Source organism: Peromyscus leucopus, chromosome 4, assembly GCF_004664715.2.
Source record: "Peromyscus leucopus breed LL Stock chromosome 4, UCI_PerLeu_2.1, whole genome shotgun sequence".
In the NCBI taxonomy this organism is placed as follows: Eukaryota; Metazoa; Chordata; class Mammalia; order Rodentia; family Cricetidae; genus Peromyscus; species Peromyscus leucopus.
Genome location: NC_051066.1, coordinates 79115568 through 79140059, shown reverse-complemented (window position 1 = coordinate 79140059; position 24492 = coordinate 79115568). Strand labels below are relative to the sequence as shown.

The 24492-nt window shown below is 46.4% G+C and overlaps 1 protein-coding gene across 1 annotated transcript in view; it reads left to right on the top strand.

Moving 5' to 3' along the window:
* Kiaa1549l (KIAA1549 like) overlaps positions 1 to 24492 on the top strand; it is a 276448-nt gene that overhangs the window by 208184 nt on the left and 43772 nt on the right. Inside the window, 5 exon segments of the mRNA XM_028877902.2 lie at positions 1467 to 1594; positions 5598 to 5726; positions 5729 to 5778; positions 8745 to 8959; positions 16990 to 17119. Coding sequence (XP_028733735.1) covers positions 1467 to 1594; positions 5598 to 5726; positions 5729 to 5778; positions 8745 to 8959; positions 16990 to 17119 — 652 coding nt within the window.

Genomic DNA, 24492 nt, shown 5'->3' with positions numbered 1-24492 from the left:
GGTGCTCCTTGCTCAGCCTGCTTTCTTATAGAAGCCAGGACCACCAGCCCAGGGATGGCACCACCCACAGTGGGCTGGGCCCTCCCCCATCGATCACTAATCAAGAAAATGCCCTACAGCCAGATCTTAGGGAGGCATTTTCTCAATTGAGGTTCCCTCCTTTCGGATAACTAGTTTGTGTGTCAAGTCGACATAGGACTAACCAGCACAGGTGCCAACATGCGCAGAACCGAGCATTCTAAACCACACAGGTGGTGGAAGAGGAAGAGGAGAAGGAAGAAGGGTGTGTGTGCTGGAATACACAACTCCCCCAGCGATCAAGGCATTGAGTCCAGGCAGTTTTCCATTGCAGGCGTTAGTGGGCTGTGTTTCTAAATGGGGACAGCTGATGGTAGAAGAACAAGAGATCTCTAGGTATTTGTCCCCTGATCATCTTCCACTCAGGGAGGTCAGTACTTTTGCTTAGTCTACCCCCAGGTGAGCTGCGAGGTCTGAGGGAGCGCACACCTCCAGGGGCAGCACAGTCCAGAGCCCATTTCCCCAGAGTTCTGGAGGGAGAACACCCTGCTGAGGCAGAAGGAAGGTCCCAGGACGCGCTCCCATCTGAGCAAGAAGGGTGACTTGCTCCCATGAGGTTGCTGCCTGAGACATTGAAGCGAGGGTGTGCTGGGGGGAGGGGCACTTGTCGCTTGGCTCTGGACGCCACTCTCAGCCTCCATAACTCTCACATTCCTCACTTTCTGACCCAGGTGGGCCATCTCCAAATCAGGGATCATTATGACCAGTGGCCAGGTTTGGAGGCACTCAGCATAGTCCCTGGCACATAGTAGGTCCCCCAGCTGTTTGCCCTCAGCTGTCAATAGACTGATATATCTGCACAGAAAAGGCAACAAAAGGTTTTTCCTGGAGGAATGGGCAGCTCAAATAAGCACTTCAAAATTCAAGTAGTAACTAGTCAAGAGTGTGCAAGTGTGGCCAGCTGGGAGAGTGAAGACCCCATAACGGGAAGACTTAATCTGTAGTAGTCACGTGTGTCTGTGCAATGGCAAACAGCCCTGGAGAACCATGTTTATGCATGGCCGCAGATGCTCACGTGACTCAAACATTCAGCATCCAGAGAGCTGTGTGAAGGGAGGGCGTGTCACACAGTGTCACTACTGTCTCCACAGTCGCCGAGATAGGTGACGGATTAATGAAACAGCTGGGACTGAGGGCTGGGCTCACTGAACTTGTCTAGAGAGCCCAGAACAGCAAATGCACTTCAGAACAGCCGGCCACCTCACCAGGGAGCGAGTGTGGGTGAGTGTGGGTGGCTGTTGTTTCTTTTGTCTCTTATATCATTTCTTCTTTGCCACTGAAACGGGAATGAAGGGCTGCAGACATAAACTGTGCAAATAAAATAACCTTGAGAGGAGGCTGTTCCAGCCGAAACTTACCGTCTACCCTGTTGCTATGGTTACCTTCAGCAGGTCGCCCAGTGAGGATGGCTCTGTCATCAGCAACGAATCAGGGAAGCCCAGCTCAGGGAGGCGCTCGCCCCAGAATGCAGTGTCACAGCAGAAAGTGACAAAGGAGGAGGCCAGGAAGAGGAACGGTGAGAAGCCTCCCCACCCAGTACCCCTCCAACCCCTCCCGTGTACATACACGCACACACACACGCACGCACACACACACACACACACACACACGCACACACACACACACACACACACACACACGCACACACGCACGCACGCACACACACACACACACACACACACACACGCACGCGCACACACACACCCGCACGCACGCGCACGCACGCACACGCATATGCACACACACACACACGCACATGCACACACGCGTGCACACGCACGCCATGCGCACACACGCACATATGCACGCACGCACGCATGCCAGGAAGAGAAATGGTAAGAAGCCTCCCCATCAAGTCCCCTCCAACCCCTCCCGTGTACACACACACACACACACACACACACACACACACGTGCACACACACATGTTTGCACACATATGCACACATTTACACCCACCGTGTGCTCACCCCAGGCCTCTCTGTTCTGCCCCATGAGGCCTGGAGACTGCTGTGAACTGTTGAGTGGTTTCTGTATCCTCCCTGAATCAGTCCTCACTTCCTCGACCCCATATTTGTAAAGGGCACACTTCCTGAGGAAAAAATTCTCTTTAGAACAAAGTGATGCTTGCTTAGAGCTTTTTTCCCATTCTTGGGTAAAAGGACATGATTTCCAAAGCCAAGTCCAACAAACTGACAGGTCTCCAAAATGCTGCCCATTTTGGAAGTTTTCCTCAACTTCCTGCCCTTAACCCCTTATCAAGCTCCAGGGGTTCATTGTGTACCTGTGAGTCCAGACACTGAAAATTTAACCAATAGATCTGCCATTAAAAAAAGATAACAATAAAGTATTATAATAAAAAACAAGTCAGCCAAGCTGGGCAGTGGTGGCACATGCCTTTGATCCCAGCACTTGGGAGGCAGAGGCAGGCGGATCTCTGTGAGTTCAAGGTCAGCCTGGTCTACACAGCGAGATCCAGGAAAGGCTCCAAAGCCACACAGAGAAAACCTGTCCCAAAAAACCAAATCAAACAAACAAACAAAAAAACAAGTCGGCCTTGCTGGGTGTGCTGCTGTATCCAGCTGTAATCCCAACCACTTAGAAGCCTGAAGCAGAAGGATCCAACGTTTGAGGCTGACCTATGCAACTAAGGGAGATCCTGCTTCAGAATTAAAATCACAGTGGCAGAGTGCTTGCATTACCCCAGGTTCAGCCCTCAGTATCCCTAATTAATTAATTAATTAATTTAGCTGTCTGACTGATTCTCCTAGGCTACTTAAATGTTCCATCCCACTCCTAAAGTGAGAGTTAAACAAGAGAATTGTTGATACAGTATATATTTGATTGGATCAGGAGATGGGGCAAAGGAAAGAAGAAGTCAACACTGAGAGGAACTGTGGAGAAAACAGAAGAACATCTTTCATCACCTGTCCAGGGCACAAAAAGAATTGAGTGCTACATGTGTGAATATGGCCCCTGTGGAGCGTTCAGATACCTCGCCTTGTGTCTAATCTAGAGCCAGAGGGACTAAGGTTAATTAACAAACGTTCGTGTACAGACTCTTCTTGTTTTCTGCCAGGCTTATTGCATCCATGGCTTCTACTCTTGTTCTCTGGTGAACATATGAACTTGAGAAGGAAAACCACACTGTTCTGCCAGCAAAATGGCCGGCATAGGTCTTTGTGGTCCCATGGCCTCGTTAATTAGCCTACCTGCAAGATCATTTTAGAGCCCATTTCATGAAGATGTTTAAATGTAAGTGAGAAGGTTAGGTGTAACAGGTAGGTTTTTGAAAGAAACAAAAGAAAAGAAAAGAAAAACCAGCTTGATGGCAGGTGTGGTAACTCATGCCTGTAACCCAGCATTCAAGAAGCTGAGGCAGGAGGATTGCCATGAGTTCAAAGATGCCTCCCTCAATAAATAAATAAAAACAAACAAGTAAGATGCTTTTCTTAACGAGTGCAGGTACTTGACCTTCTAAGCCAAATGCAATATTTTATGGGGGCGCAGCATATTTAAAGGAGTATGGGGGGGTTACTTACAGGAATATGGGTGAGGGGTTACTTACAAGAGCAGAAATGACTCAGAGACAGCTGTATCACCAAAACCCTCTAAAGCATGGGTGGCAGCTCACAAAAGCAAGGGACCTGGAGCACACAGCACAGCCTGCAGGCGGCTCAGCTGGTTTCTGCTTCTTCCAGGCAGCTGGTCTGGTCTTCAAGTCTTCTTTGCAGCTTGGCTTGTGTGAGAGTGATTCTCTGTAGTCTTTATTGTTTACTCTTGGGAGGGAGGAGCCTCATGAATCCAGTCAGTTTCAGGAACTTCCTGAAGCTATTTTGAGTTACCTATAAACTGGAGACCTAAAATGATAGTCTGCATTACCATTTTGTGTAATGTCTGTGGGTCAGAAACTTACTAGCGGCTGGCAAGGTTGTTCTGACCTGGGGTCTGGGATAAAATCATAGTCACATTGTCTTGGGCTGTAGTGACAAACGGATGCCTCATTCGTGTGTCTACTGATGGAAGGCCACCATGCCTTTCCATAGGGCTGCTTCAATAGCCTCAGAACACAGTCAATTTTTTTCTAGAATAAGTGACCGAAGAGAGAACTAGGTAGAAGCCACCATGTTATTTTTTAACTAATGCTTGGATGCAATGCATTGTTAATGTAACCACCATTTCTCATTCGGTTACAAAGGTCAATGCTGTCACTGTAGGTGACTGTAGGTGGTGAGAATGGGAGCATCTTGGAAACCTTCTGCTATGGAAGGCCTTTGCAGGAGTTGACCAGGAAGTGGATGCTGAAGGTGACCAAGCATATATGATGTAGTGCATCCTCTAAAAATGCATGTGCATCTAGTGACCCTTCTGATAGAAATTCCTCTCTGACATTGTCTGCTTGGTGACCTGGAATTTGCAAACCAATCCATGAAACTTTCAAAATGTCTAATTATGACCCATTGTTAGGTTACAAGTTGTTGTAGCTACATTATAAAATAACTACTTCTTGGTTTAATTTGACAGATCTTCTGTGATTGTAATTGACAGAATGATCTACATGCTATATTTCTCAATAATTTAAATAACATATCAAGTCTCTTGAGCAGGTAGGAGGAAATAGTAGATGAACATGCTTCGGTTACATCCATATTTTACGTAATACCTGTTTTGCTTCAAAACTGCCTGCTAGTTCAGATGCTTTAACGGGCCCATTTATCTTCTGAGCCCGCTCAATAAGCTGTCATTCTCATACCTACTTCACGAGAGTATGATTTAAAAACAAGTAAATCAGCTTGCTACGGCTGGACTTGAGGCAACTTCTGTTAGCTCAGTTATGGGAGCACACAGCCAGCTTGTGTTTTGCAGCCGCCACAGCAGAATGGCTTGTCAGATGGGAGAATTAATTTACCAGTGTGTAGGAGGCAATGAGTCCGTGTAATTAGAGGAGTTGTCTGTTGCTGTGAGTTAGTCTCTCTGGTGGTTATTTCATAGCTTTCTTTTGTTATAGACAAGTTAAAAGAATGAAAAAGCAAAGTTGTTTGAGAAACAGCCTTCAGTAGAAAAAAAAAAAGAGTCACTGAAGCAGTGTGTGTGGCTAATTGACCTGGGAAACTTGTCGCTTCACATAGTACAGACCGTGATAGCTTCGTCAGCAGAGACCAGGGGAGGCTGTTACTCTGGCAGTGGCCAGACTGAAGGACTGAGGTGGAGTTTGGCCAAATTCACTTTTCTTGTTTCTAGAAGTATAGAGAACAAATTTGCTTTTTATTGTTTTCAAATGTGTTCTGTGCCCATTTTGAAAGAATGCTTTTCTTTCTGTTTAAGTGCAACCTTTAAAGTTCTTTCCTACCTACTGATAATACAATGACTGCATAAATAGTACAAACCTTAAATTGAAGGGTAAGCCATGGGCAGAATCCGGGAAGAACCACATACAGTTGTCTCTGCATTTTGAGATGCCTCACATTTCAACCCTGCAGTTCCCTACATCTTAAAACCATGTGTTTTGCCTGGCTTTAGCGACTGCAAGTGATGAAGAGGAGGGAGCGGGTCTCTTCGACAGCGCGGGCAAGGCAGCAGCCGATCCCTTTGACACGTCTTCCGGATCGGTGCAGCTCATAGCCATCAAACCCTCAGCTCTGCCCGCAGTGCCCCTGCCTCAGACAGGGGCCAGGAGTCCTCAGTGGCACTCAATGGCGAGGTAAGCACCCATTACCTGGGTGGAGAGTCCAGCTGGCCCCTCAGTGATCCCTCGGCATGTGGAGTACGGCTTGTGTCCAGTGGCCTGAGGCTGTAGAGGCCATTTGTACCTCTGCATGCACCAGACCTCAGTGATGTGAAATACAGATCATCCAGAGTGAGTTTGTTCATAGCATTTTCCACCTGCAGCGAGAGCTCAGAGCAAATCTTTAAAAGCCCGTGATTAGAAAAGCAGGTATCGCCTTTAATCCCAGCACTCGGGAGTCAGAGCCAGGCAGATCTCTGTGAGTTCGAGGCCAGCCTGGGCTACCAAGTGAATTCCAGGAAAGGTGCAAAGCTACACAGAGAAACCCTGTCTTGAAAAAAAAAGAAAGAAAGAAGGAAGGAAGGAAGGAAGGAAGGAAGGAAGGAAGGAAGGAAGAAAGAAAGGAAAGAAAGAAAGAAAGAAAGAAAGAAAGAAAGAAAGAAAGAAAGAAAGAAAGAAAGAAAGAAAAGAAAAGCAGGAATCAGAAGGCCTTCTTTCCCCCCAACCCTCCTGAGTAGAGTCTGCAGCCTTGCACTCCTGTACATTTCAGCTCCCATTAGGATCCGTGTTGCTGGGGTAACAGGAGGAAGGTGAACTGAGAGGGAAGAGGAGAGCATGCTGTCATCTGGGCAGGGAGCTGGCCTCCGGAGACTCTGAAAGGACATTGATTCTGCTAGCAAGCTTGAAATAGCCCTGTGGTGGCTTTCTAGGTGGTGTCAATGTCAATCAACTTTCCTGGGGAGCTGGCTGAATTGGTAAAGTGCTTGCCACGAAAACCTGGGATCAGCACCCATGTGAAAGTGGGGCACACCAGTGTGCACCTGTAATTTCAGCACCGGGGAACAGAGATAGGTGGATCCCGGGGCTCACTGGTCTAGTGATTCAACCAGTCTAGTTGAATCTGTGATAAAATTTAAAAGCATCTGTCACATCTATGAGATTTTATCAAAGAAAATTAGAGATAATAGATGATCAATAATAGATAATAGGTCAGTAGGTAAGGGAGAAGAGAGTTATCTCAGACAGAGAACAGGAAGTTGGGTTGAAAATGCCATCCCTCTATCTTCCTTCGGCAGTATAATTATCAATGAGCTAAAAGAGTGTTTATGAATCTTTACAGATGTTCACATGGGGCCACCTGTGTGCATTTACATTATATATGTATGCACACATATATGTGCATACACACTGTTTTCTCTGGTGTTAAAGTGTTGGATTGACTGTTCATTTCCTTTCTATCCACTATTGTCACCTGAAGCAGGTGGGAGATTTGCAAGGTCTAAAGCCTCTTTCTCATCATGCCTCAAGGGACCTGCTGCAACCCTGTGCAGCTGGGCATCACAAATGCTCACCAGGGGCTTCTTCCCCACATCCGGGACACTTGTGACAGTGTTGTATGCACCTGTATGTGTGTTACAGGAAGGACCTCTTTTCTGAGCAGAAAGACTGAGCTGTCATGGGCTGAGGTTCTGTGATCCACATCAGCAGTACTTCTCTTCCAACTTCTTTATTTTTAGTCAAAGAGACTAAAGCCCGAGGGTGAGGTGTTGGTGGCTGGAGTTCAGTTGCCCTGACTCCTGACTTATACTCAAGCCCGTCTTGAGAAACAGTGCTGTAATAGAGAGTAAGGCCTCCAGAGCTGTCTTGCTAGAGCTGGAGTTCCAGCCTGTCCACTCACTGTCTCGGCAACTTAGGCAAGTGAGTAGAGTGGAGGCCTCAGCACCTCCATCCACAAAATGGGCCGCTACACATAAAGCACTTAGCGCAGTGACAAGCACGTAAACACTTTATCGTCAGTACTAACATTGTGTTTTTATTATTATTCACTCATCAATGAGGAAGAGTTCATCGGTCATGTTGTGTCCTTTCTGTCCCTTAGCTGTGTGACCTTTTCTGAAGCACAGTTCTGTGTCCCCCAACCCCTGTACACACACCAGCCATGGGAGTTGGCACTAAGGCACTGTTAACTGCCTTACCTGGTTAAGGCTCTCATTAAGGCCACCATACCTGGGTCTCTTTGTCCTGGTCTGATGATATGAGCATCATACAAACAGACTCTCAAATTAGGACAGATCCCTTTCCTCCAGGCCCAGTTCCCTGTCACATGAGGTGAGCACATGAGAAACCTCATTCAGAAATGGATTCATGCCACATTTGGGCAGTTAAAGGAATGGGCCTTGCTGGCACCTCTCTCTGATTTGCTGTCTCACAGAACTTGGCACAGACTGCAATATAACTCTTCTCCTTCCCTCAGGGATGGCTGATTTACATGTAAAGGGGGAAAAGCATAACACAAAGTCATAAATTTCTCCTTTATGAATTACAGGGAATTCTTTTAAAGGTTATTTTAAAGAAAACAGGACATTCAGCCACACAAACTTCCATAGTGATCTCACTCTCAAAAAGTCATGGGTTTACAGAAATACTTCTCCGGGGCAAATGGATCATATGGAAAACCCCCTGGAGTAGAACATCTGTTCTGCTTCCTCACGGCATCCATCCCAATCCACTTCGAGACTCATCCAGAGAGCCCCAGCTAAGTGGACAGAGGAAGCCATACGGTTATTTGGGACTAGAGCTAGACTCGGGCATGGAGAACTAGCCAGGCAGCCGGGCTCCCACACCGGGGAACCAGAAGTAAAGGCAGAGTAAGGACAAACACAGTCAAGGCTCTTCCCTAAGAGGATACAGTCAGATACAGGATTTCAACAGTCAGGACAGATGTGGGAAGCAAGGAAGTAAGATGTGAGTGCCTGATCCATTTCACATGAGGGTGATAGACGAGGGACTTTTACTATCAGGTCACAATTCCCAGCAAAGCTCTCCCATGCTTCCCCTCTGGTCTTTTTGATCAGCTGACCTTGTAGGAAAAGCTTCTGGTCTGTTGCCATGCTGAGTCAGGTGTGGACCTGAGACTCTCTTCTCTCTCTCTCTCCTCCAAGGTGAACAAGGCTCTGAAGCAGAAATCAGACATCGAGCACTACCGGAACAAACTGCGCCTGAAGGCTAAGAGGAAAGGGTATTACGACTTCCCCGCAGCGGAAACAAGCAAAGGACTGACGGAAAGGAAGATGTATGAGAAGACCCCGAAGGAGGTGGAGCCTGTTTTGGACCCAGACCCAGAAGTGTGTGCTCCCTTCGCAGAGTCTAAAAACAGGTAGACGGTGTACTTTCTGTCCTCATGTCACACGTGGGGTGAGGGCAGAGGACACCTTGGGCGCTATACCCATGCTCCCTTGATCTTACCTGGGGACTTTGATCTTTGCAGGCTTTTGATCTGGGCCCCGCAAGCATGTACTCAATAATGAGTCTGAAAGAGAGTCAAATTGAAGCAGTTAAAAAAAAAATTCTGGGGCAAACAACCCCAATTGTCCTTTAGCTTAATGATATGTTCAAGCCGTAGCTATTTCAGAGCTGGGTAAAATATAATTATCACCTACCTAGTTATGCAACTTCCAGATCAAGGGACATTGCATTGTTCAATTATGTTAGCCGTTCTTGCGCAGGAAGGCAAATTTCATGCCTCCCTTTTTTCGTTCAGCTTTAGTCTGTGCCTATGGCACGGAGGTTCAGCGCTCCATGCTAGCTTGTCTCGTTCACTCGTAGATATGTTTAGCTGTCTGACACTTAGCGTCCCCTGTTGAGCTTCAGACAGCAGTCAAGATGATGCGTGCGCGTGTGGTCACATGAGCTTCTTCTCACCCATTCCTTCCGTGTTTTGTGTCGGACCAGAGAGCCTGATCATTGATCATACGGAACTTAAAGCCTGGGGAGAGAGAGAGACGAGCACCCGGAAAGTGTGGCCACATACCCGAGGGGCACAAACCTGCCGGCTGCCGTAGCTCTGACGGGGCCTGGCCCACCGAGGTAGAGCGAGGCCAAGTGGTTGGAATTGCTTTCTCTCCAGCTGTTCTTCGCTTCCGTCACAAAATACCTGAGATTGGGCAATTTATAATTGGCAGGCGTCCGTTTTTTAACCGTTCTGCTGGCTAGGAAGTCCAGAGCCTGGTAAAGGTGGTCTTGCCGTGTTAGCACATGGCAGAGGGCGGAAGGACAAAGAGCGAGAGCAGGCTAAACTCACGTTTTTATGGTGCCATTTGTTTTAGTCACTGCTCTACTGCTGGCCAGAGACACCATGACCGAGGCAACTCTTTGAAAAGAAAGCATTTAGTTGGGGGCTTGCTTTCAGTTTTAGAGCCTGTCCATGATCACCATGGCAGCAAGCAGACAGACATGATGCTGGAACAATAGCTGGGGTGCTTCCCATCCTGATCCGTAGGCAGCAGGCAGAGAGAGGGAGAGTCTGGGCCTGGCATGGGCTTTTGAAACCTCAAAGCCCACCCCTAGTGACACACTGCCTCCAACAAGGCCACACCCACTCCAACAAGGCCACACCCACTCCAACAAGGCCACACCTCCTCATCCTTCCCCAACGGTTCCACCAACTGGGGACCAAACAATCAAATATATGAGCTTCTGGGGGCCATTCTCATTCAGACCACCACATCATTGATGTGCCCCATGAGACTCGGTGGCCCTATCAGTGGCCAAAGTTTCTACCTCCTAACACTGATAAAACAGCAATAAATTTTAATTAAATATTTTATTTCTTATTCATACATGCATATAGTACAATTGTATCCAAACCACCCTCCATTCCTTTTCCTCCAGTTCATTCCCATCCCCCCACCTTTCCCTCTGAACTTCCTGTGTTCTCTTTTTCTCTTTCAAATTTAGTATCTTCTGAGTTCATTTAGTGCAACCTGGATGTGTGTGGGTATGGAACCGTCTACGGGAGCATGGGTAGCCTGCATCCTACAGAGAAGTGAGGACTTCGTGAGCCTCTCTCCCGTCCATTCTGGGACTCTGGCTGGAGTGATCTAGTACAGGTCTTGTGCACACAGTGTCTGAGTTCACGTGTGTAACTGCACTGTCATGTCTAGCAAACACTGTTTCGCTACAGATATCTGCTACAATCTTTCCACCTCCTCTTACTCAGTGAGGGAACTTGCTGTGGTGTAGATGTGCCATTTAGAGATGAACACTTCACAGTCTCTTTGTCTCTGTGTGTTGACCAGCTGCTGGTCTTTGAGGAGAAGCTTCTCTGATGAGGGCTGAGTGATGCACTCATCTGTGAGTATAAAAATAACTCATGGATCTGGGCTGGAGAGATGGCTTACCAGGTGAGAGCACTTGCTGCTCTTTCAGGGGACCTGGGTTTGGTTCACAGGACTCACACAGCTGTTCACTTTCATCTGGAACTCCAGATTCAGGGCTTCTAATGCCCTCCAGCCTTTGTGGGCACCAGGCATGCATGTGGTGCACATACACACAGGTAGAACACTCATAAAATGAAAATAAATGAGAATATTTTAAAAAGCACTCAGGGATTAACTTATTACTATGTCCATTTCGCAGAATACTAGCACTAGGTTCTCCTCCTAGGAGCTAGGACTAGGCAGTCACAGGTTTGGGGCACAGTTAATGATACCGGGCATGGGGCCCATCTCACATAATGGGCTTTAAATCCAATAAAAACATGTTTGATTCCTCTCATACCATTCTGGCCGCTGCCGCACCAGTGCATGCATCTTGATAGCTCGGTCACTGTTCTAGCTTGCAGGGTTCACAGCTGGGTAAGACCGACGACGACAACGACGACGACGACTGCCCCTCCCCCATGTCTAAAGAACCTTCTGGCACTATGAGAGTTAGCCGGTAGGAATGGAGTCTCCAGGAGCAACCAAATTTTCACATGAATTATAGAAAAGGCAAACATTCAACGCATGACAGCCGTCTCCAAGCTCCGTGGCTAACTAGGCACACATTGTAGGGCTAGCAAAGCTGGTCACGCCCACCTCTCGTCCTTCCCTGCCTGCCTGCAGCACTTCCACACTGCGAGACCACCTCTTCCCAGGGTCCGTTCCCCCTGACGATCCCCTGGCTTTGGGCACATCTGAAACTCTGTGAAGCCCAGCAGGCGCCTGTTCCACACGCTAGAAAGAGTAGGGCATGAACCTGGCCTGAACGGCTCTTTGCTTTGAAAATGAAAAACAAATTTTAAAACAATACCATTTAACAGGATTGGGTAAAAGCAGCAAACCAAAGTTGGGAACTGGGAATAAACCGAACCAGCATAATGTATTTTCAGTAAAGAAAAAAAAGGGGGCTGGGGGACTCTAAGCCAGGGCTTAATTTGCCAGGCTTGGCTGGCGGGTATGACAAACTGAGGACATGAAATCACAGCATGACAGGGTTCACAATGCACATGTCACCGTGTTAACAGAAAGAAAAGATACGGATTTGACAGAGAGGCTGAAAGCAACTTTATTTTGCACTGTGCTCTTGAGGAGCTCTTCAATGGGCTTCCTGGCTTGGAAGTGACTGGAGAGAGAACAGTTTTAATGATTTTTTTTTTAACAAAGATTTTCCCTAGGACCTGTGTCTAGACTCTTCAACATAACCTCAGGCCAGCTGCCCAACATTCCATGATGGACTCTTCACTGCGGTGTGCATGTAGTTCTCTCTCAGCAGGGGTCCATGGAAGAAATGATTCATTGTCCCCATAGCACTAAGAATGGTTTGACAAACCATTCAAGTGTTCACTACTTAAGAAAAAAAAGATAGCCATGAGCTACGTGAGCTGGGGAGAGGCGTGAGAGATATCATGGAAAGAGACGGGGTGGTAGAGAAGCCAACAGGAAAGGAAGGAGCTTCCAGCTTGCGGCTCAGGGGTGTGGCTCCCGACGGCTGTGTGCCTGTGTCTGTTGTCACAGGTTGGAGCTCCCTGTTAATTGCTGTTCACGGCACAACCCTCAGAGACTCTGCTGTGAGCCACCCAGCTAGAGCAGGGCACAGCGAAGCAGCCATTGTCTGGTGTGCAGGGACATCATTACCTTCGGAGCAAAGTAACGGCGAAAAAGACGCGAAACTGAGATTCTCATGTTAACTTATCACTAAATCTTTCAAAATAGTTTTCAAGGTTCTGTTTTTCCTAAAAACTGGTTACAACACCCTATTTTACATCGTGCACTCTTGTGGTGGAGACATAAAGCGGACAGCCTGACTGAGGCAGATGCTGTCTCCAGCCGGATTTATATGCTCACTACCTTTACACCTGCTGTCTGCGGCCTTTGTAACCCTTCTTCTGGGATTTTTCTCAGAAGCCAAAAATGCTCTGTAGCTAATGTGCTGTGGCACATCCTCAGCTGATGACAGATTAGAACCAATAGACCAGAATCCCTGGCAAGGGATTCTGGGGGGTCAGGAACGCTGTTGTAATAGCCACAGTTTCCAGCTTTGTGTTTGATGCTTATACAGGGAACAGGTGGAGAAATCATCACCTCCCCCAAGACTGCCCAAAGCCTAGTGACAAAAGACTCGCCTGCAAGTGTGTCTTTCAGGTGGAAACCCATGCCTCGATCGCCTCCTTTAGATGAACTCCGGGACCCTCATCCTAGGCCTGTATCCACCTGCCTGGATCACCATGACCCAAGAGCCAAGCATTTGACAAATGGAGATCATCCTTGAGCTTCTGGAGTCTACCATAACTGTCCAAACTCTTCCCACACCTGCTTTTCCTGCCTTGTCCACTGCATCTCTCAGAAGCCACAATTTAAAGGCTTCTGCTTACACCTCCCCCTCTCTCCCTCTGACCTACCTGGTCACTGTGCACCCCATCTTTCTCCCTCTCATGGCCTGGATCTTTCCTTGAGCTCTGTGTGTGCTGTAATAAACTGTCTTTTCAATGGCAGGCATCTCTTGACATTGAACAATAATAATTAAAACACCATCCCCCAGACTTTTCCAGTGAGTCTGAGCCCCAGGTATCCTAAATATGAATCAACTCTTTCTTGTACTTCTGTTGACTTCCATACATTCTTTCCTTATTTCCCTCCAACTCCCTGGCTATAGTTTCCAGAGCCACCTTGAAAATAAACCATTTGCATTCAAATCCTCATAGATCATGCATCTGCGGGGCCAACACAGGGCAGTAATCTCTTCAGAGTTGCTCTGACAGAGCCCAGCATCCTCTTCCTCAGCAGCTTAGGCTATCTCTACAGTACGCCAGGGTTCCATAGAATATACAGTGTGAAACCGCTTTCTTAAACTCTATGAAGTTAAAAGGTCTTAAGGGTTCGAGGAAAACACATCATAACCTACCCAGCAATATTGTCAGAGGGGGGTGGGAAGCTCAAATTGACATGTTATAAATTATAGCAAAATAAGAACAAGTGTGCCTAGTAGAATCAATGGATTAAAATAAGCATCTCTTTCCATGGCAGCCTGATTTATCCCCAAGTAGACAGTCACACACCAGGCACTTGTCCACACTGGAATTCTGGTCATGGGAACGTGTTAAATCACAGTCTGCTTGGCACAGTGAGCTAAGGAGGTAGCTCAGCAGCAGGGTCACACCTGCCTAGGATGTGCAAGACCCTGGGTTCAATCCCCAGCACTGCTAAAAAAAAAAAAATGTTAGCTATTGTAATGCAATGTTTTCTCTGAAGGCAGAATGAACCAGTGGGTGCTCCAGGGTCTAAGCTTTTAACATGTTCACGTTCCTCATTAGTATGTGTCTAATACTTACGGAATAGCCTACTGTCGATTGCCAATCGGCCTGCATATTCTTCCACTGCTCTTACTACTAAATCTTTTGTTAATGGGCTAATTGACAGTGGCTGGATAGCTATAAAGTATGGGTTTTTTCCCCAAAAAATATAGTTGTAATTAAGCCAAGGATCTGAATTCTTTGGGATCTGCTTTAAGACACGAGTCACTCTGAATGTATGCAGCTCACTGCCTGCTGTGCCCAGGCGCCTCTCCTAAAGGAAGCCTCTAGTTTCAGACAACTAGAGGGGACAGTTTATAATATGAGCTTGTACGCTGCCATATTAGCAAGGATTCTTTTGCTTGCTAGCAATGGAAATCCAGCACACACTGGTTAAACAAAGGGGGCTGTATTACCGAACACTAGTGCCAGGCCAAAGCTTTAGTCTGGCTAGATCAAGGGGACCGTACCGATTTGGGTTTTGCTTTCTCTTCACTTTCCCAGCCTCTTTTGAAGGTAGGCTACAACCTCATGATGGCAAAAACCCAGCTGCAGGAAACCCCAGGTTTGTGTCCCTCAAATCCAAAAGAGCCCCTCTTTCCTAGCTGTCCTGGCTGTAGTCCCAAGACTCAGTTTCACTGGACCCAACTTAAGTCACGTGCCCACCCCCCTGACCAATCCCATGGATGTAGGGATATGATTCTGTGGTGGTCCAATCTGAGTCAGCGCCTACCCCTACAGGAAAGGTAGCCCCCAAGAAGCACCATGCTATACTTACCAAGAGGGTAAGTACCATGGGGCCAGGCAGGCAAAAAGAACAGATTCTCTTAAAGGTAGTGTGGTTCCTGGTGGTGATGGAGGAGACTGAAGAGTGTCTGTTGTTTTCATGGCTAAGTGCTAAGGTGGAGTCTTGCCTTGAAGTTCTTGCTGGACCGTGTGTGACTGAATGCTGTAAGCAACTTATTGTGTTCATAAAATAATGTGTGTGTGTGTGTGTGTGTGTGTGTGTGTGTGTGTGTTTGCGTGCGTGCGTGCGTGCGTGCACATGCACCCCAGGTCTTTACCTCCAAACATGAATATCTAGAATCCTTAAACTGAAACATGTAATTGGTAGTACTTAGGAGTTCTCTGAACACGGTCTAGAGGCATACGTTATTTTGCTGTTGGGCGAAGGGGACTTTTAAGCCCTTTGTCATTCTGCAGAATCCTATGGAAGTCATCTGTGCTTAATGGGTCTCACTCCTGCAGCCAAAAGTCGCTGCTTGTGGGAGGAAAAAAGCGTGCCAGCCTTCTCTTTATGTGGCTGCTTTCTGTCCCCCTCTGTAGATAGATTCCTCCAACGACAAGCAGAAACAGGATGGTGGCCAATGTAGGAACCTTTGAGAAGTAGCTGAGTGGACCCCTTGGACAAGCTACTGCAACCTGGGCCTGAAGAGCTATGGGCTCACTTGAGGGGCTGGATCTATTTAGAACTCAGCTAAAAGGTCTCGCCCTTGAACAGGCCTTCTCTGACCTTCCTGGTTACCCTCTGTCTGAGCTTCTTATTTTTATTTATGTGTGTGTGTGCATGTTTGTGTGTGTGTGTGTATGTGCATGTATACGTGTGTGTTTGTGGTCTTGGGTATCATCCTTCAGTATTCACCTACTATTTGGTGAGGCAAGGTCTCTCATTGCCCTAAAACTTGCCAAGTAGGTACTCTGGCTAGCCAGTGAACCCAAAGGTCCTCCTGTCTCTGCCTCCCCAGTGCTGGGATTACAAGTATGCTTCACCACACCTGGCTTTATTAATATTATTATTATTACCATTATTATTATTAACAACGTATATTCTGGGACTTGAACACAGGTCCTCATATTTGCAAGATACTTTACTGAGTAAGCCAACTCCCCAACCCTCCTTATTTTTATTAATAATACTAATCACTCTGAAGTTAGCATGCCAGTTTGTCTCCCCCATGGGGTACAAACAGCAAAAGTACCAGAGCCATGGATGTTCAGCTTCCAGGTTCTTAGCACAAACTACTAGGCACTTGGTAAAAAAATAAACAAATAATTTTTTAATTAAAAAATTGGTGCCCCGTCGGCTGGCTAGCTGAATGGGCCCCAAATCACCTTCAGGCTTATTGTCTTCGCCAAGGAGAGAAAAGAAATCAATCAATGATCATAGCATTCAAAGTGGCCCGTTCTCTATAGGATTCATTTACTAACACATTGTAGGAGTCCATGCCTGAAATCTCAAAGATGAAAAAGGAACAGGAGGCTGCTGAGTCAACAGAATCAGCAAAGGCAAGTTTGTTCTGCAATGTTAGCTGTCCTCGAGGGTCAGCAGAGAACCCCTGGCCTTACCATCAGCAGAATTTTAGATGAGGTTGCTCTACTCAAGTTGATTGTAGTTGCCTAATTTGATATGAAAGAACATATAATTCAGCCAAATAATTATAGCATCTTGGGCAGCTCAGGGAGAAAGGGTAACTTGTTCTCCCACTTCTTCTTACAGCCAAAGACTGAGTACCATCAGTTCTGAAATTCTGAGGCCAATCCAAACCCTCCACCGGTTGCCTGTAGGTTTGGATCGGTGGAGAATTCCATCTGTCAGGGCATTTGCTGCATCATAACAGTTGTTGGATTTCCTTCAGGCAACAGATGAAGAGCTCTGTCTACCGAAGCCGGCAGTCTCTGAACAGCCCAAGCCCAGGAGAAACCGAGATGGACCTTCTGGTCACACGGGAGAGACCCCGGCGTGGAATCCGGAACAGTGGATACGATGTAAGTGTCTGATAGAATGGGGTGGAGGCAAGCTTTCCCCAGAAAGCCAGCGAATACAGCATCCCAGCATGTTCCAGTTTACCACATGTTTGTGGAGTTTCAAGATGCCCTGCAATGTTCTGTTTTGGTTTTATGTTATGGGGGGAGGGTGTTAGTAATGGGGGACATGCTGTTTGTTTTCCTTTTTTGCAAAGTAAGCTTCTTGGGACGTGTGAGAGTGATTGTGATTTCTAAACTGTTCTATTCTGTAAACGGTGTATTATTGACCTCAAATTCAAGGGAGATTGTAAATGGTCTCAATTCCTTCCCTCTTACTGGTAGAAACATGGTAAGAGCTGTGGCAATGTGTTAGAGTTCTCGGAACACTGGCTGCTTTTAATCTATAACAGTTTTGAACATTTGGACTTGTTCCTGATTTCGTAACTCCTTCGCGAGCCATGGAAACAATGAGATGTCCAACAGTGAGGGCTGCTTCCAGGGGACAGGCCCGGGCTCAGGGATGTGTCCAGACCGCAAGCACTCCTCCAGCCCCTCAGGTTTCCCCAGATGAGGAGGCTCCAACCGGGGCCTTCCCTCAAGACGGAGCCGTCCTGAACTTGGAGTTACACCCATGAGCTCGTGTGAACGTTTCCACACTTGAGGTGGAGATGCACACTGCTACTCTTCCTACCTCACAGTTTCAAAGAATCTTCATGTAATCTCAGTTTTATGGGGGAAAAAATGCTTCTTTCTCATTCCCCTTAATATTTCTTTAATTACAAATTAATTTTTCTATAACAAGAGTAACAATTCAAATACTGGAGAAACTTACAATTTGAGAAATGGTGATTTGAACAGGACACTTAATTTTTTTTCAATATATCGTGCTGATTTGAAGGCAAGAAGATTTTCCCCTTTTGAGATTAGTCATTGTTTGGCCTAAGTGCTTAAAACGGGCTTTTTAAATGGTGCAATTTAAAAGAGATAATTTGAGTGTCTGGTGATCTTTCTTGATTGAAATCTAATGCTGTGTTATAGTGATGTTCATCTCTTTTCTCGAGTGCTGGGCACTGAACTCAGGGTCGTGGACCCATTCAGCAAGCGCTCATTCCCTGAGCCGTGTTCCTGTCCACTCATCCTCTTCCTTCAGTGTTACTAATCACTTGTTTCTTTTTCACAAAACAGCTTGAGGTTTTCACTTTGCAGGATGCTAGACACTCTGATCATGTATTTTGATGTTACATCTTTGCTTTTCTGATAAACTCTCCTAACAGAGACTTTTTCCCTTTATGAGAAATATTTCTGGGCTAGGAAGATGGCTGTGTGGGTGTAAACAAGAGGACCAGAGTGTGGATCCTCAGACACCTGGGCTAAAATCAAGCATGGCTGCAAACGCCTGTGACCTCTGCCCTAGCTGAAAAGGTGTGCTTCAAGTTCAAGGAGGAGAGACCCTGTCTCAAAAATAACGTGAAGCAACCTGAGAAATGGCTGAGCAGTTAAAGTACTTGCCACACCACTGGGAAGACAGGAGTTCAGAGCCAGAAACCCATGTAGATGCCAGATAGACATGACAGCCTATGATTCAGAAGGCAGAGACAAGGATCCTCAGAGCAAGCTGGCTAGCAAGACTTGCCGTGTCAATGAGCTCTGGGTGTCACTGAGAGACCCTGCCTCAACGAAAAAGGTGGAAGAGTTATAGAGAAAATTTCCCCACCTCATCCTCGAGCCTCCACAGACATGCACATACATGGGCATCCCCATACATATTCAAACACACATATACATACACATACCTACACACCACACACACACACACACACACACACACACACACACACACAAGTTACCTCCTACATATACACACAAATAAATAAATAAGCAAGTGAGAGCCTGCCTTTAGAAAAATCAGCCTGAGTTTGAAGTTTTCAACCCTCCACCCCTGTCAAGAGGCCAAGAGCATCATTCCTAGAAGCTTGCTTAGTTTGGGGACATTTTCTTCCACTCAAACCCCTGAGACATGCTAGGCTCTTTATCCAAGATAACTATTAATAGGTTTCTTCTAAGAGTCTAGGCAGAGATGTTTTTACAGTTATGAGGAAATAGGCCAGAGGTCTCCTACTGATCTTGAAGGAACACAGCACATTTTTAGCCGTATAGTATAACTTGCAGCTTTAGAAGGTCAGGTCAGTAAACTACCTAGAATAATAAATTGCTCATCCTTCACAGATGTGTGTAAACATGTGGGTGTGAGTGTGCATGTGCGTGTGCGTGCGTGTGCGTGTGCGTGTGTGTGTGTGTGTGTGTGTGTGTGTGTGTGTGTGTGTGTACTTTGAGATATGTATGTTATCTTTAAAACATTATAAGTTTCTTTAGGGCAAAATGCTCACATAGGAAATAATGCTAAGACTTCAGACTGTGACCAGAACTGCCTCTCTCGTCTCTTCTTGAACCATTTATGACAAGCAGTTAACCTTCCTTGGCTGCACAGTACAGACCGAGCCCTATTCTGCTCACTTTATGTGTGCTATACAGTTGAATTTTCATGTTTCCAGTCATTCTACCCCTTGCACAGAAGAGGAAACTAGGGCTCAGACTAGATCCATAGTTTGTCTGCCTTCCAGGCTCGTGTTCTTAACCAGCATGCAACATGACTTCTCAATACCCCTTCCTGCTATGCAGCTGATCTCATGTCAGACATGTCCTGTGTTTCTGAACCTCTGTGGGAGATCAGTTGTGAGGTCTCAGAGGAATCCTTATGTAGAAAAGCTTATATATAAATAAAAAGATCAGCAAATAAAGAAGAGAAAGAAGTGAGTGATAGTTTTAAACAATGCATTCATTTTCCAAAAGCGTCAAGGCACTCCTGGCAAAAGAATCCATTAGGCCGGCAGTGAACCTGTCACTTGGTTGGAAATATGCCATTCTGCCTCCTGGGTCTGGAGATCTCAAACTTGGCCAAATTATTTAGTCCTTTCTGCCAGGTTAAGGAAACGCAATGCTGTGGAAACAAAAAAATCAGGGAGATTGATTTAATTTTGGATTGACCACACGTTGACTACTTTACATCCCCATAGGAAAAGCCTTCATATAGAAATAAGTGAATAAATACACAAGTAAGCAGGTAAAATGTGCTGCACAAGCCAATCTTAGCCACAGGATGGAAGGCAGCCTGGCTTGTTTCACGGTTCCCATGGCCTCCTTCCAGCCCCCCTCCAGCCCCTCAGGGCCTCTTGGCCTCTTGGTTTGGTCTCAGGCCCCCCTAGGTGTTCTTCACTGCCCCATTCAGCCCTTCCTTTGAGGACATCTCCATGCATCTGTGACTCCCGCGGAGCCACAGAACCATTCTGTCCTAGGGACCATCAACTGCCCCGCTGGACTAACATGCAGATTACGACATCGATTAACCCACGTCAGAGAAATTTCTTCTCGAAGTAAATTGCAGTTAACACAGAGACCCACAACTGGACAAGGTGCAGAGAGTGAAAGTCTTTGGAGCACTCCGCACTAAACAGAATGTCTTTGTTGACTCCCTCCCCTCAAGGCCTAGGGATCTATCCAGAAGAGGGGGTGGAAAGATTGTAAGAGCTAGAGGTGGTGGATGGTTCCAAGGAAACAGGGTCCCAGATACAACAGGACTGATCCACATATGAATTCACAGAGACAATGACACATGCATAAGAACTGTGCAGGTTCACACCAGATGAAATCTTAGCACTAGGAAGGGGAAGCAGACACAGTCCCCTAACAAGAAGATATGTGCACTCGATACCTACCAGGAAAGGGGAATCAGCTTTCTCCAGTGGAGTGACACTGGGTAAATCAGTCACACTCCAGACAGGCCTCATGCCCTCGAGCAGCTGACCAACACAAAACGGACTCCTTGTTTTTTCTGCATGTGCTTTTTGTTTTATTTTGGTAATTTTTGTTGTATTTGTTTTTGTTTGTTTTTTTAATATTCATTCTTGGTGAGGTTTTTTGTTTGTTTTGAGAGACAGAGAGAGAGAATGAAGTTGGATGAATAGGGAGATAGGGAGGATCTTGGAGGAGATGCAGGGGAAAGAACATGAACAAAATATATTGTACGAAAATAATCTAATAGTTAATAAATATTAAAGGAAAAGTTTCCCATAGAGCCAGAGCTGTTGGGTCTGCAGAGGAGAGAGCCCTGCGAGAGTCTGGAACTGCCATGTTTTACAGCAACAACTCTGAACTTCCTCTCCCTCCATCAGCCAGGACACTGAGTGATTGTGACCTAATTAGTGTCATTTTCTAAGAGTACACACTCATGATAAAAGGGTGAATTATGTTTAAAAAGATGTCCTAAACTGATCACTCTTAACAGGCAGACTAGATAATTAAACCATTTTTGGCTTTGAACTTAATTCCTCCTAATGCATATAGCAGGAAGAAAACAATATCAGACTAATGTACAAAGAGGGGGGGAGCCTCTAAAATTTAAAAAAGCTTATCTTTGTGTGTATATGTGTGCACATGTTTGTTGTGCATGGTGTATGTATGTGTGCATGTGTGTATGCACCTGTGTGCGTAGGTGCTTGCACACCCATGTGTACCTGTGTGGAAGCCAGAGTAAGACTTCAGGTATCTTCCAATATCACTCTCCACCCTGTACCCACCCTTCCCCCAAGACAGAGTCTTTCACTAAACTTGGAACTCACTGTTTTCCATTTAGGTTGGCCAGCAAGTCTCGGTCATCCCCAAGTCTCCACACCCTCTGCCCCTTGTCCTGGGGTTACAGGTGCATATGGTCATGTCTACCTCCTTTAAAGGGATTTGTTTTTATTGTTTATTCATTTGAATGTGAGTATGTATATTTGTGTCTGAGCATGCCTGAGTGTGCTGGTACCCATGGAAGCAAGATGAGGGTATCAGAGTCAGCAGGCCTAGAGTCATAGGCCATTGTGAGCCACCCCATGTGAGTCCTGGGAACAGAACTCTGGTCCTCTGCAAGAGCAGCATGCCCTCTTACCTGCTGACCATCTCTCTAGATTTCTAAGTATAAATTTTCCTAAAATGTCACTTTCTGAGCTGGAGAGATGGCTCAGCAGTTGGGAGTATGTCTTGCCTTTGCAGAGGCTGGGGGCTGGCTCCCAACACCTACATTGGTGACTCACAACCATCTGTGTCTCCAGCTTCACAGCATCTGATGCCATCTTCTGGCCTCCTAAGGAACCTGCACTCACATGACATAATTTTTAAAACATAATTTTTAAAAAATATTTTTAAAGCCTATGTTAAAATAAAATAAAATGTTACTTTATGAATGAAAGTTATGTAGAAAACAATTAATTCATGAATAAAAATGTCCCACCCTAAATCTTGAGCAGAATAAGGACTGAAATGACTTCTTCCTGTACCAGCCCAACCGTTCACCCAACGTGCACAGATGGAGCAGGCTTTGCTTCTGGAGGACTAAAAACATTCAAATCATCCCCAGAACTAAAAATGTACCCCTCGGCTGGTTATTTTGTCCCTTTTGGGGGACATTTGTTTCTTTGCTTTGCAATGCTGGGTAAGTAACCCAAGGCTTCCTGTATGCTAGCTAGACAGTCATTCTACCACTGAGGGACACCACCAGCCCTGAGGTCTGTCTGTCTGTCTGTCTCTCTCTCTCTCTTTAATCATATTAAACTTTCCTCCTCCCAGATCTGCCCTCTATTCCCCAACCCCACTTAACTTCTTGTCCCGATCCAGTTTGTACCATCCATATACTTATGGGCATGGGGCCATCCATTATCCACTGGAGCGTGGTTGGCCTACCAGGGCTGCAGTCTTAAAAAAAACTGACTTTCCCTAACCCAGAAGGCACCTGAGGTGTTTCTGGAAGTTTGTGTGTTTTTAAGTCTATGACAGAAATGGAGGCAACTCCAAGTCTTGACAGTGGGGGAGCATCTGAAATGACTATTTGACCTCCAGCTTTGAGGGTGAATATTAACCTCTAAAAAATGCCATGTTACCAGCTAGGGGTCTGGATTGAGTGGTTTCTCTGCCGGTTACAGAATTTAAAAGGCAGGAGAAGATCTCAAGCATAACAGGTAGCAGCGTGGAGAATCTCAGACACAGCAGCCAGAGTCAACCGATGAAAACCAACCTCCAGTAAAGGTGAAAGGTCACACACACAGCAAGGAACACAAAAAGGGGGCCTCTGCACAGAAGAGGGGTCCAGGAAGCCGAAATCTAGGCCCTCCTCGAGGACTGGGGATTTTGAGTCTTTGGTGATGGAATTGGGGTCCTCTTCTCTTAATTTGCAGTTTAAACCAAGACAGGGACGCTGATAGGCCCACAACTTTGGGTAACCCTGGCCTGGTTTGGCCTTGAACTTGTTCAAAGCTTTTGCTGGCAGGCGTGGCCTCTTTGTGGGAGAGAAATGCCTACCAGGCCTTGTCCCAAGCTACTAGGCCTTGTCTCATCTCAGATAAGGAAGGTGAAGAAGAAGCTGAAAGTGTGCCATCTTTATTGTCTGTGGTCCCTGTGCCTAGCAGGGATCTGTCTAACTCCTAGTCCTTCATTATAAACTGATTCCCTGAAATTTCTCTCCAATGCTTTGCCTGAAGTTCCATATTCTAGAGCTACAGGTGGCCCCTGACACACGAGGATTTTATTTGTGACATTTTTTTCCCTTCAGGGTGGTGATTAAAGCAATATGTATTCAGAAGAATTTATATTTCAGATTTTGAACATTGATCCTTTCCTGGGTTCATATGGGGTCCCATGTGACCAATGATGCTGGCTGCCACAGTGAACCACAGCTTCCTAGTCGGAAGCTCCAAACGCTTCCTCATTCCTCATGCAAACCAGTTCCAGAGGGCCGAAGACCACACGGTTAGGTTTATCACAACGATGGGTCCACTTTAGTCACCAACTTTCCGCCTCAGTCACCTTTCTTACTGCTCTGACAAGAGCGACTTGGGGAGGGAAGACACGGTTTGTTTGGCTTACGCTCTGAGGGTCCGTTCCGTGGCAGCAGTGAAGGTCTGGCGGCCGGAGGGTGTGAGCTGGGCACAGTGTGTCCACAGCCAAGAGCAGAGAGAGAGATGGACGTGGATGCTCAACTCACCTCCTCCTTCTTGTTCCCTCTGGGACCCTAACCCAGGGGACAGTGCCACCTATGTTCAGGGTGGGTCGTCTCTGCTCAGTTAAACCCTTCTGGAAACTCCCTCATAGACATACTCAGGGTTATATTTCTGTGATGATGCTAAATCTAATCAAGTTGACAATGAAATTAATTATCATAGAGATATGGAGGGGATGGCCCCTGGCACAGAGCTCAGTCCCCAACAGCTCATGAAGCCTGGATACACTTTTTCGTGTGTAATGGCTGTTTATATGAGTGGCCATGTGCTGACAGGGCCACCAGCTCCCTTGGTTACAGAGGA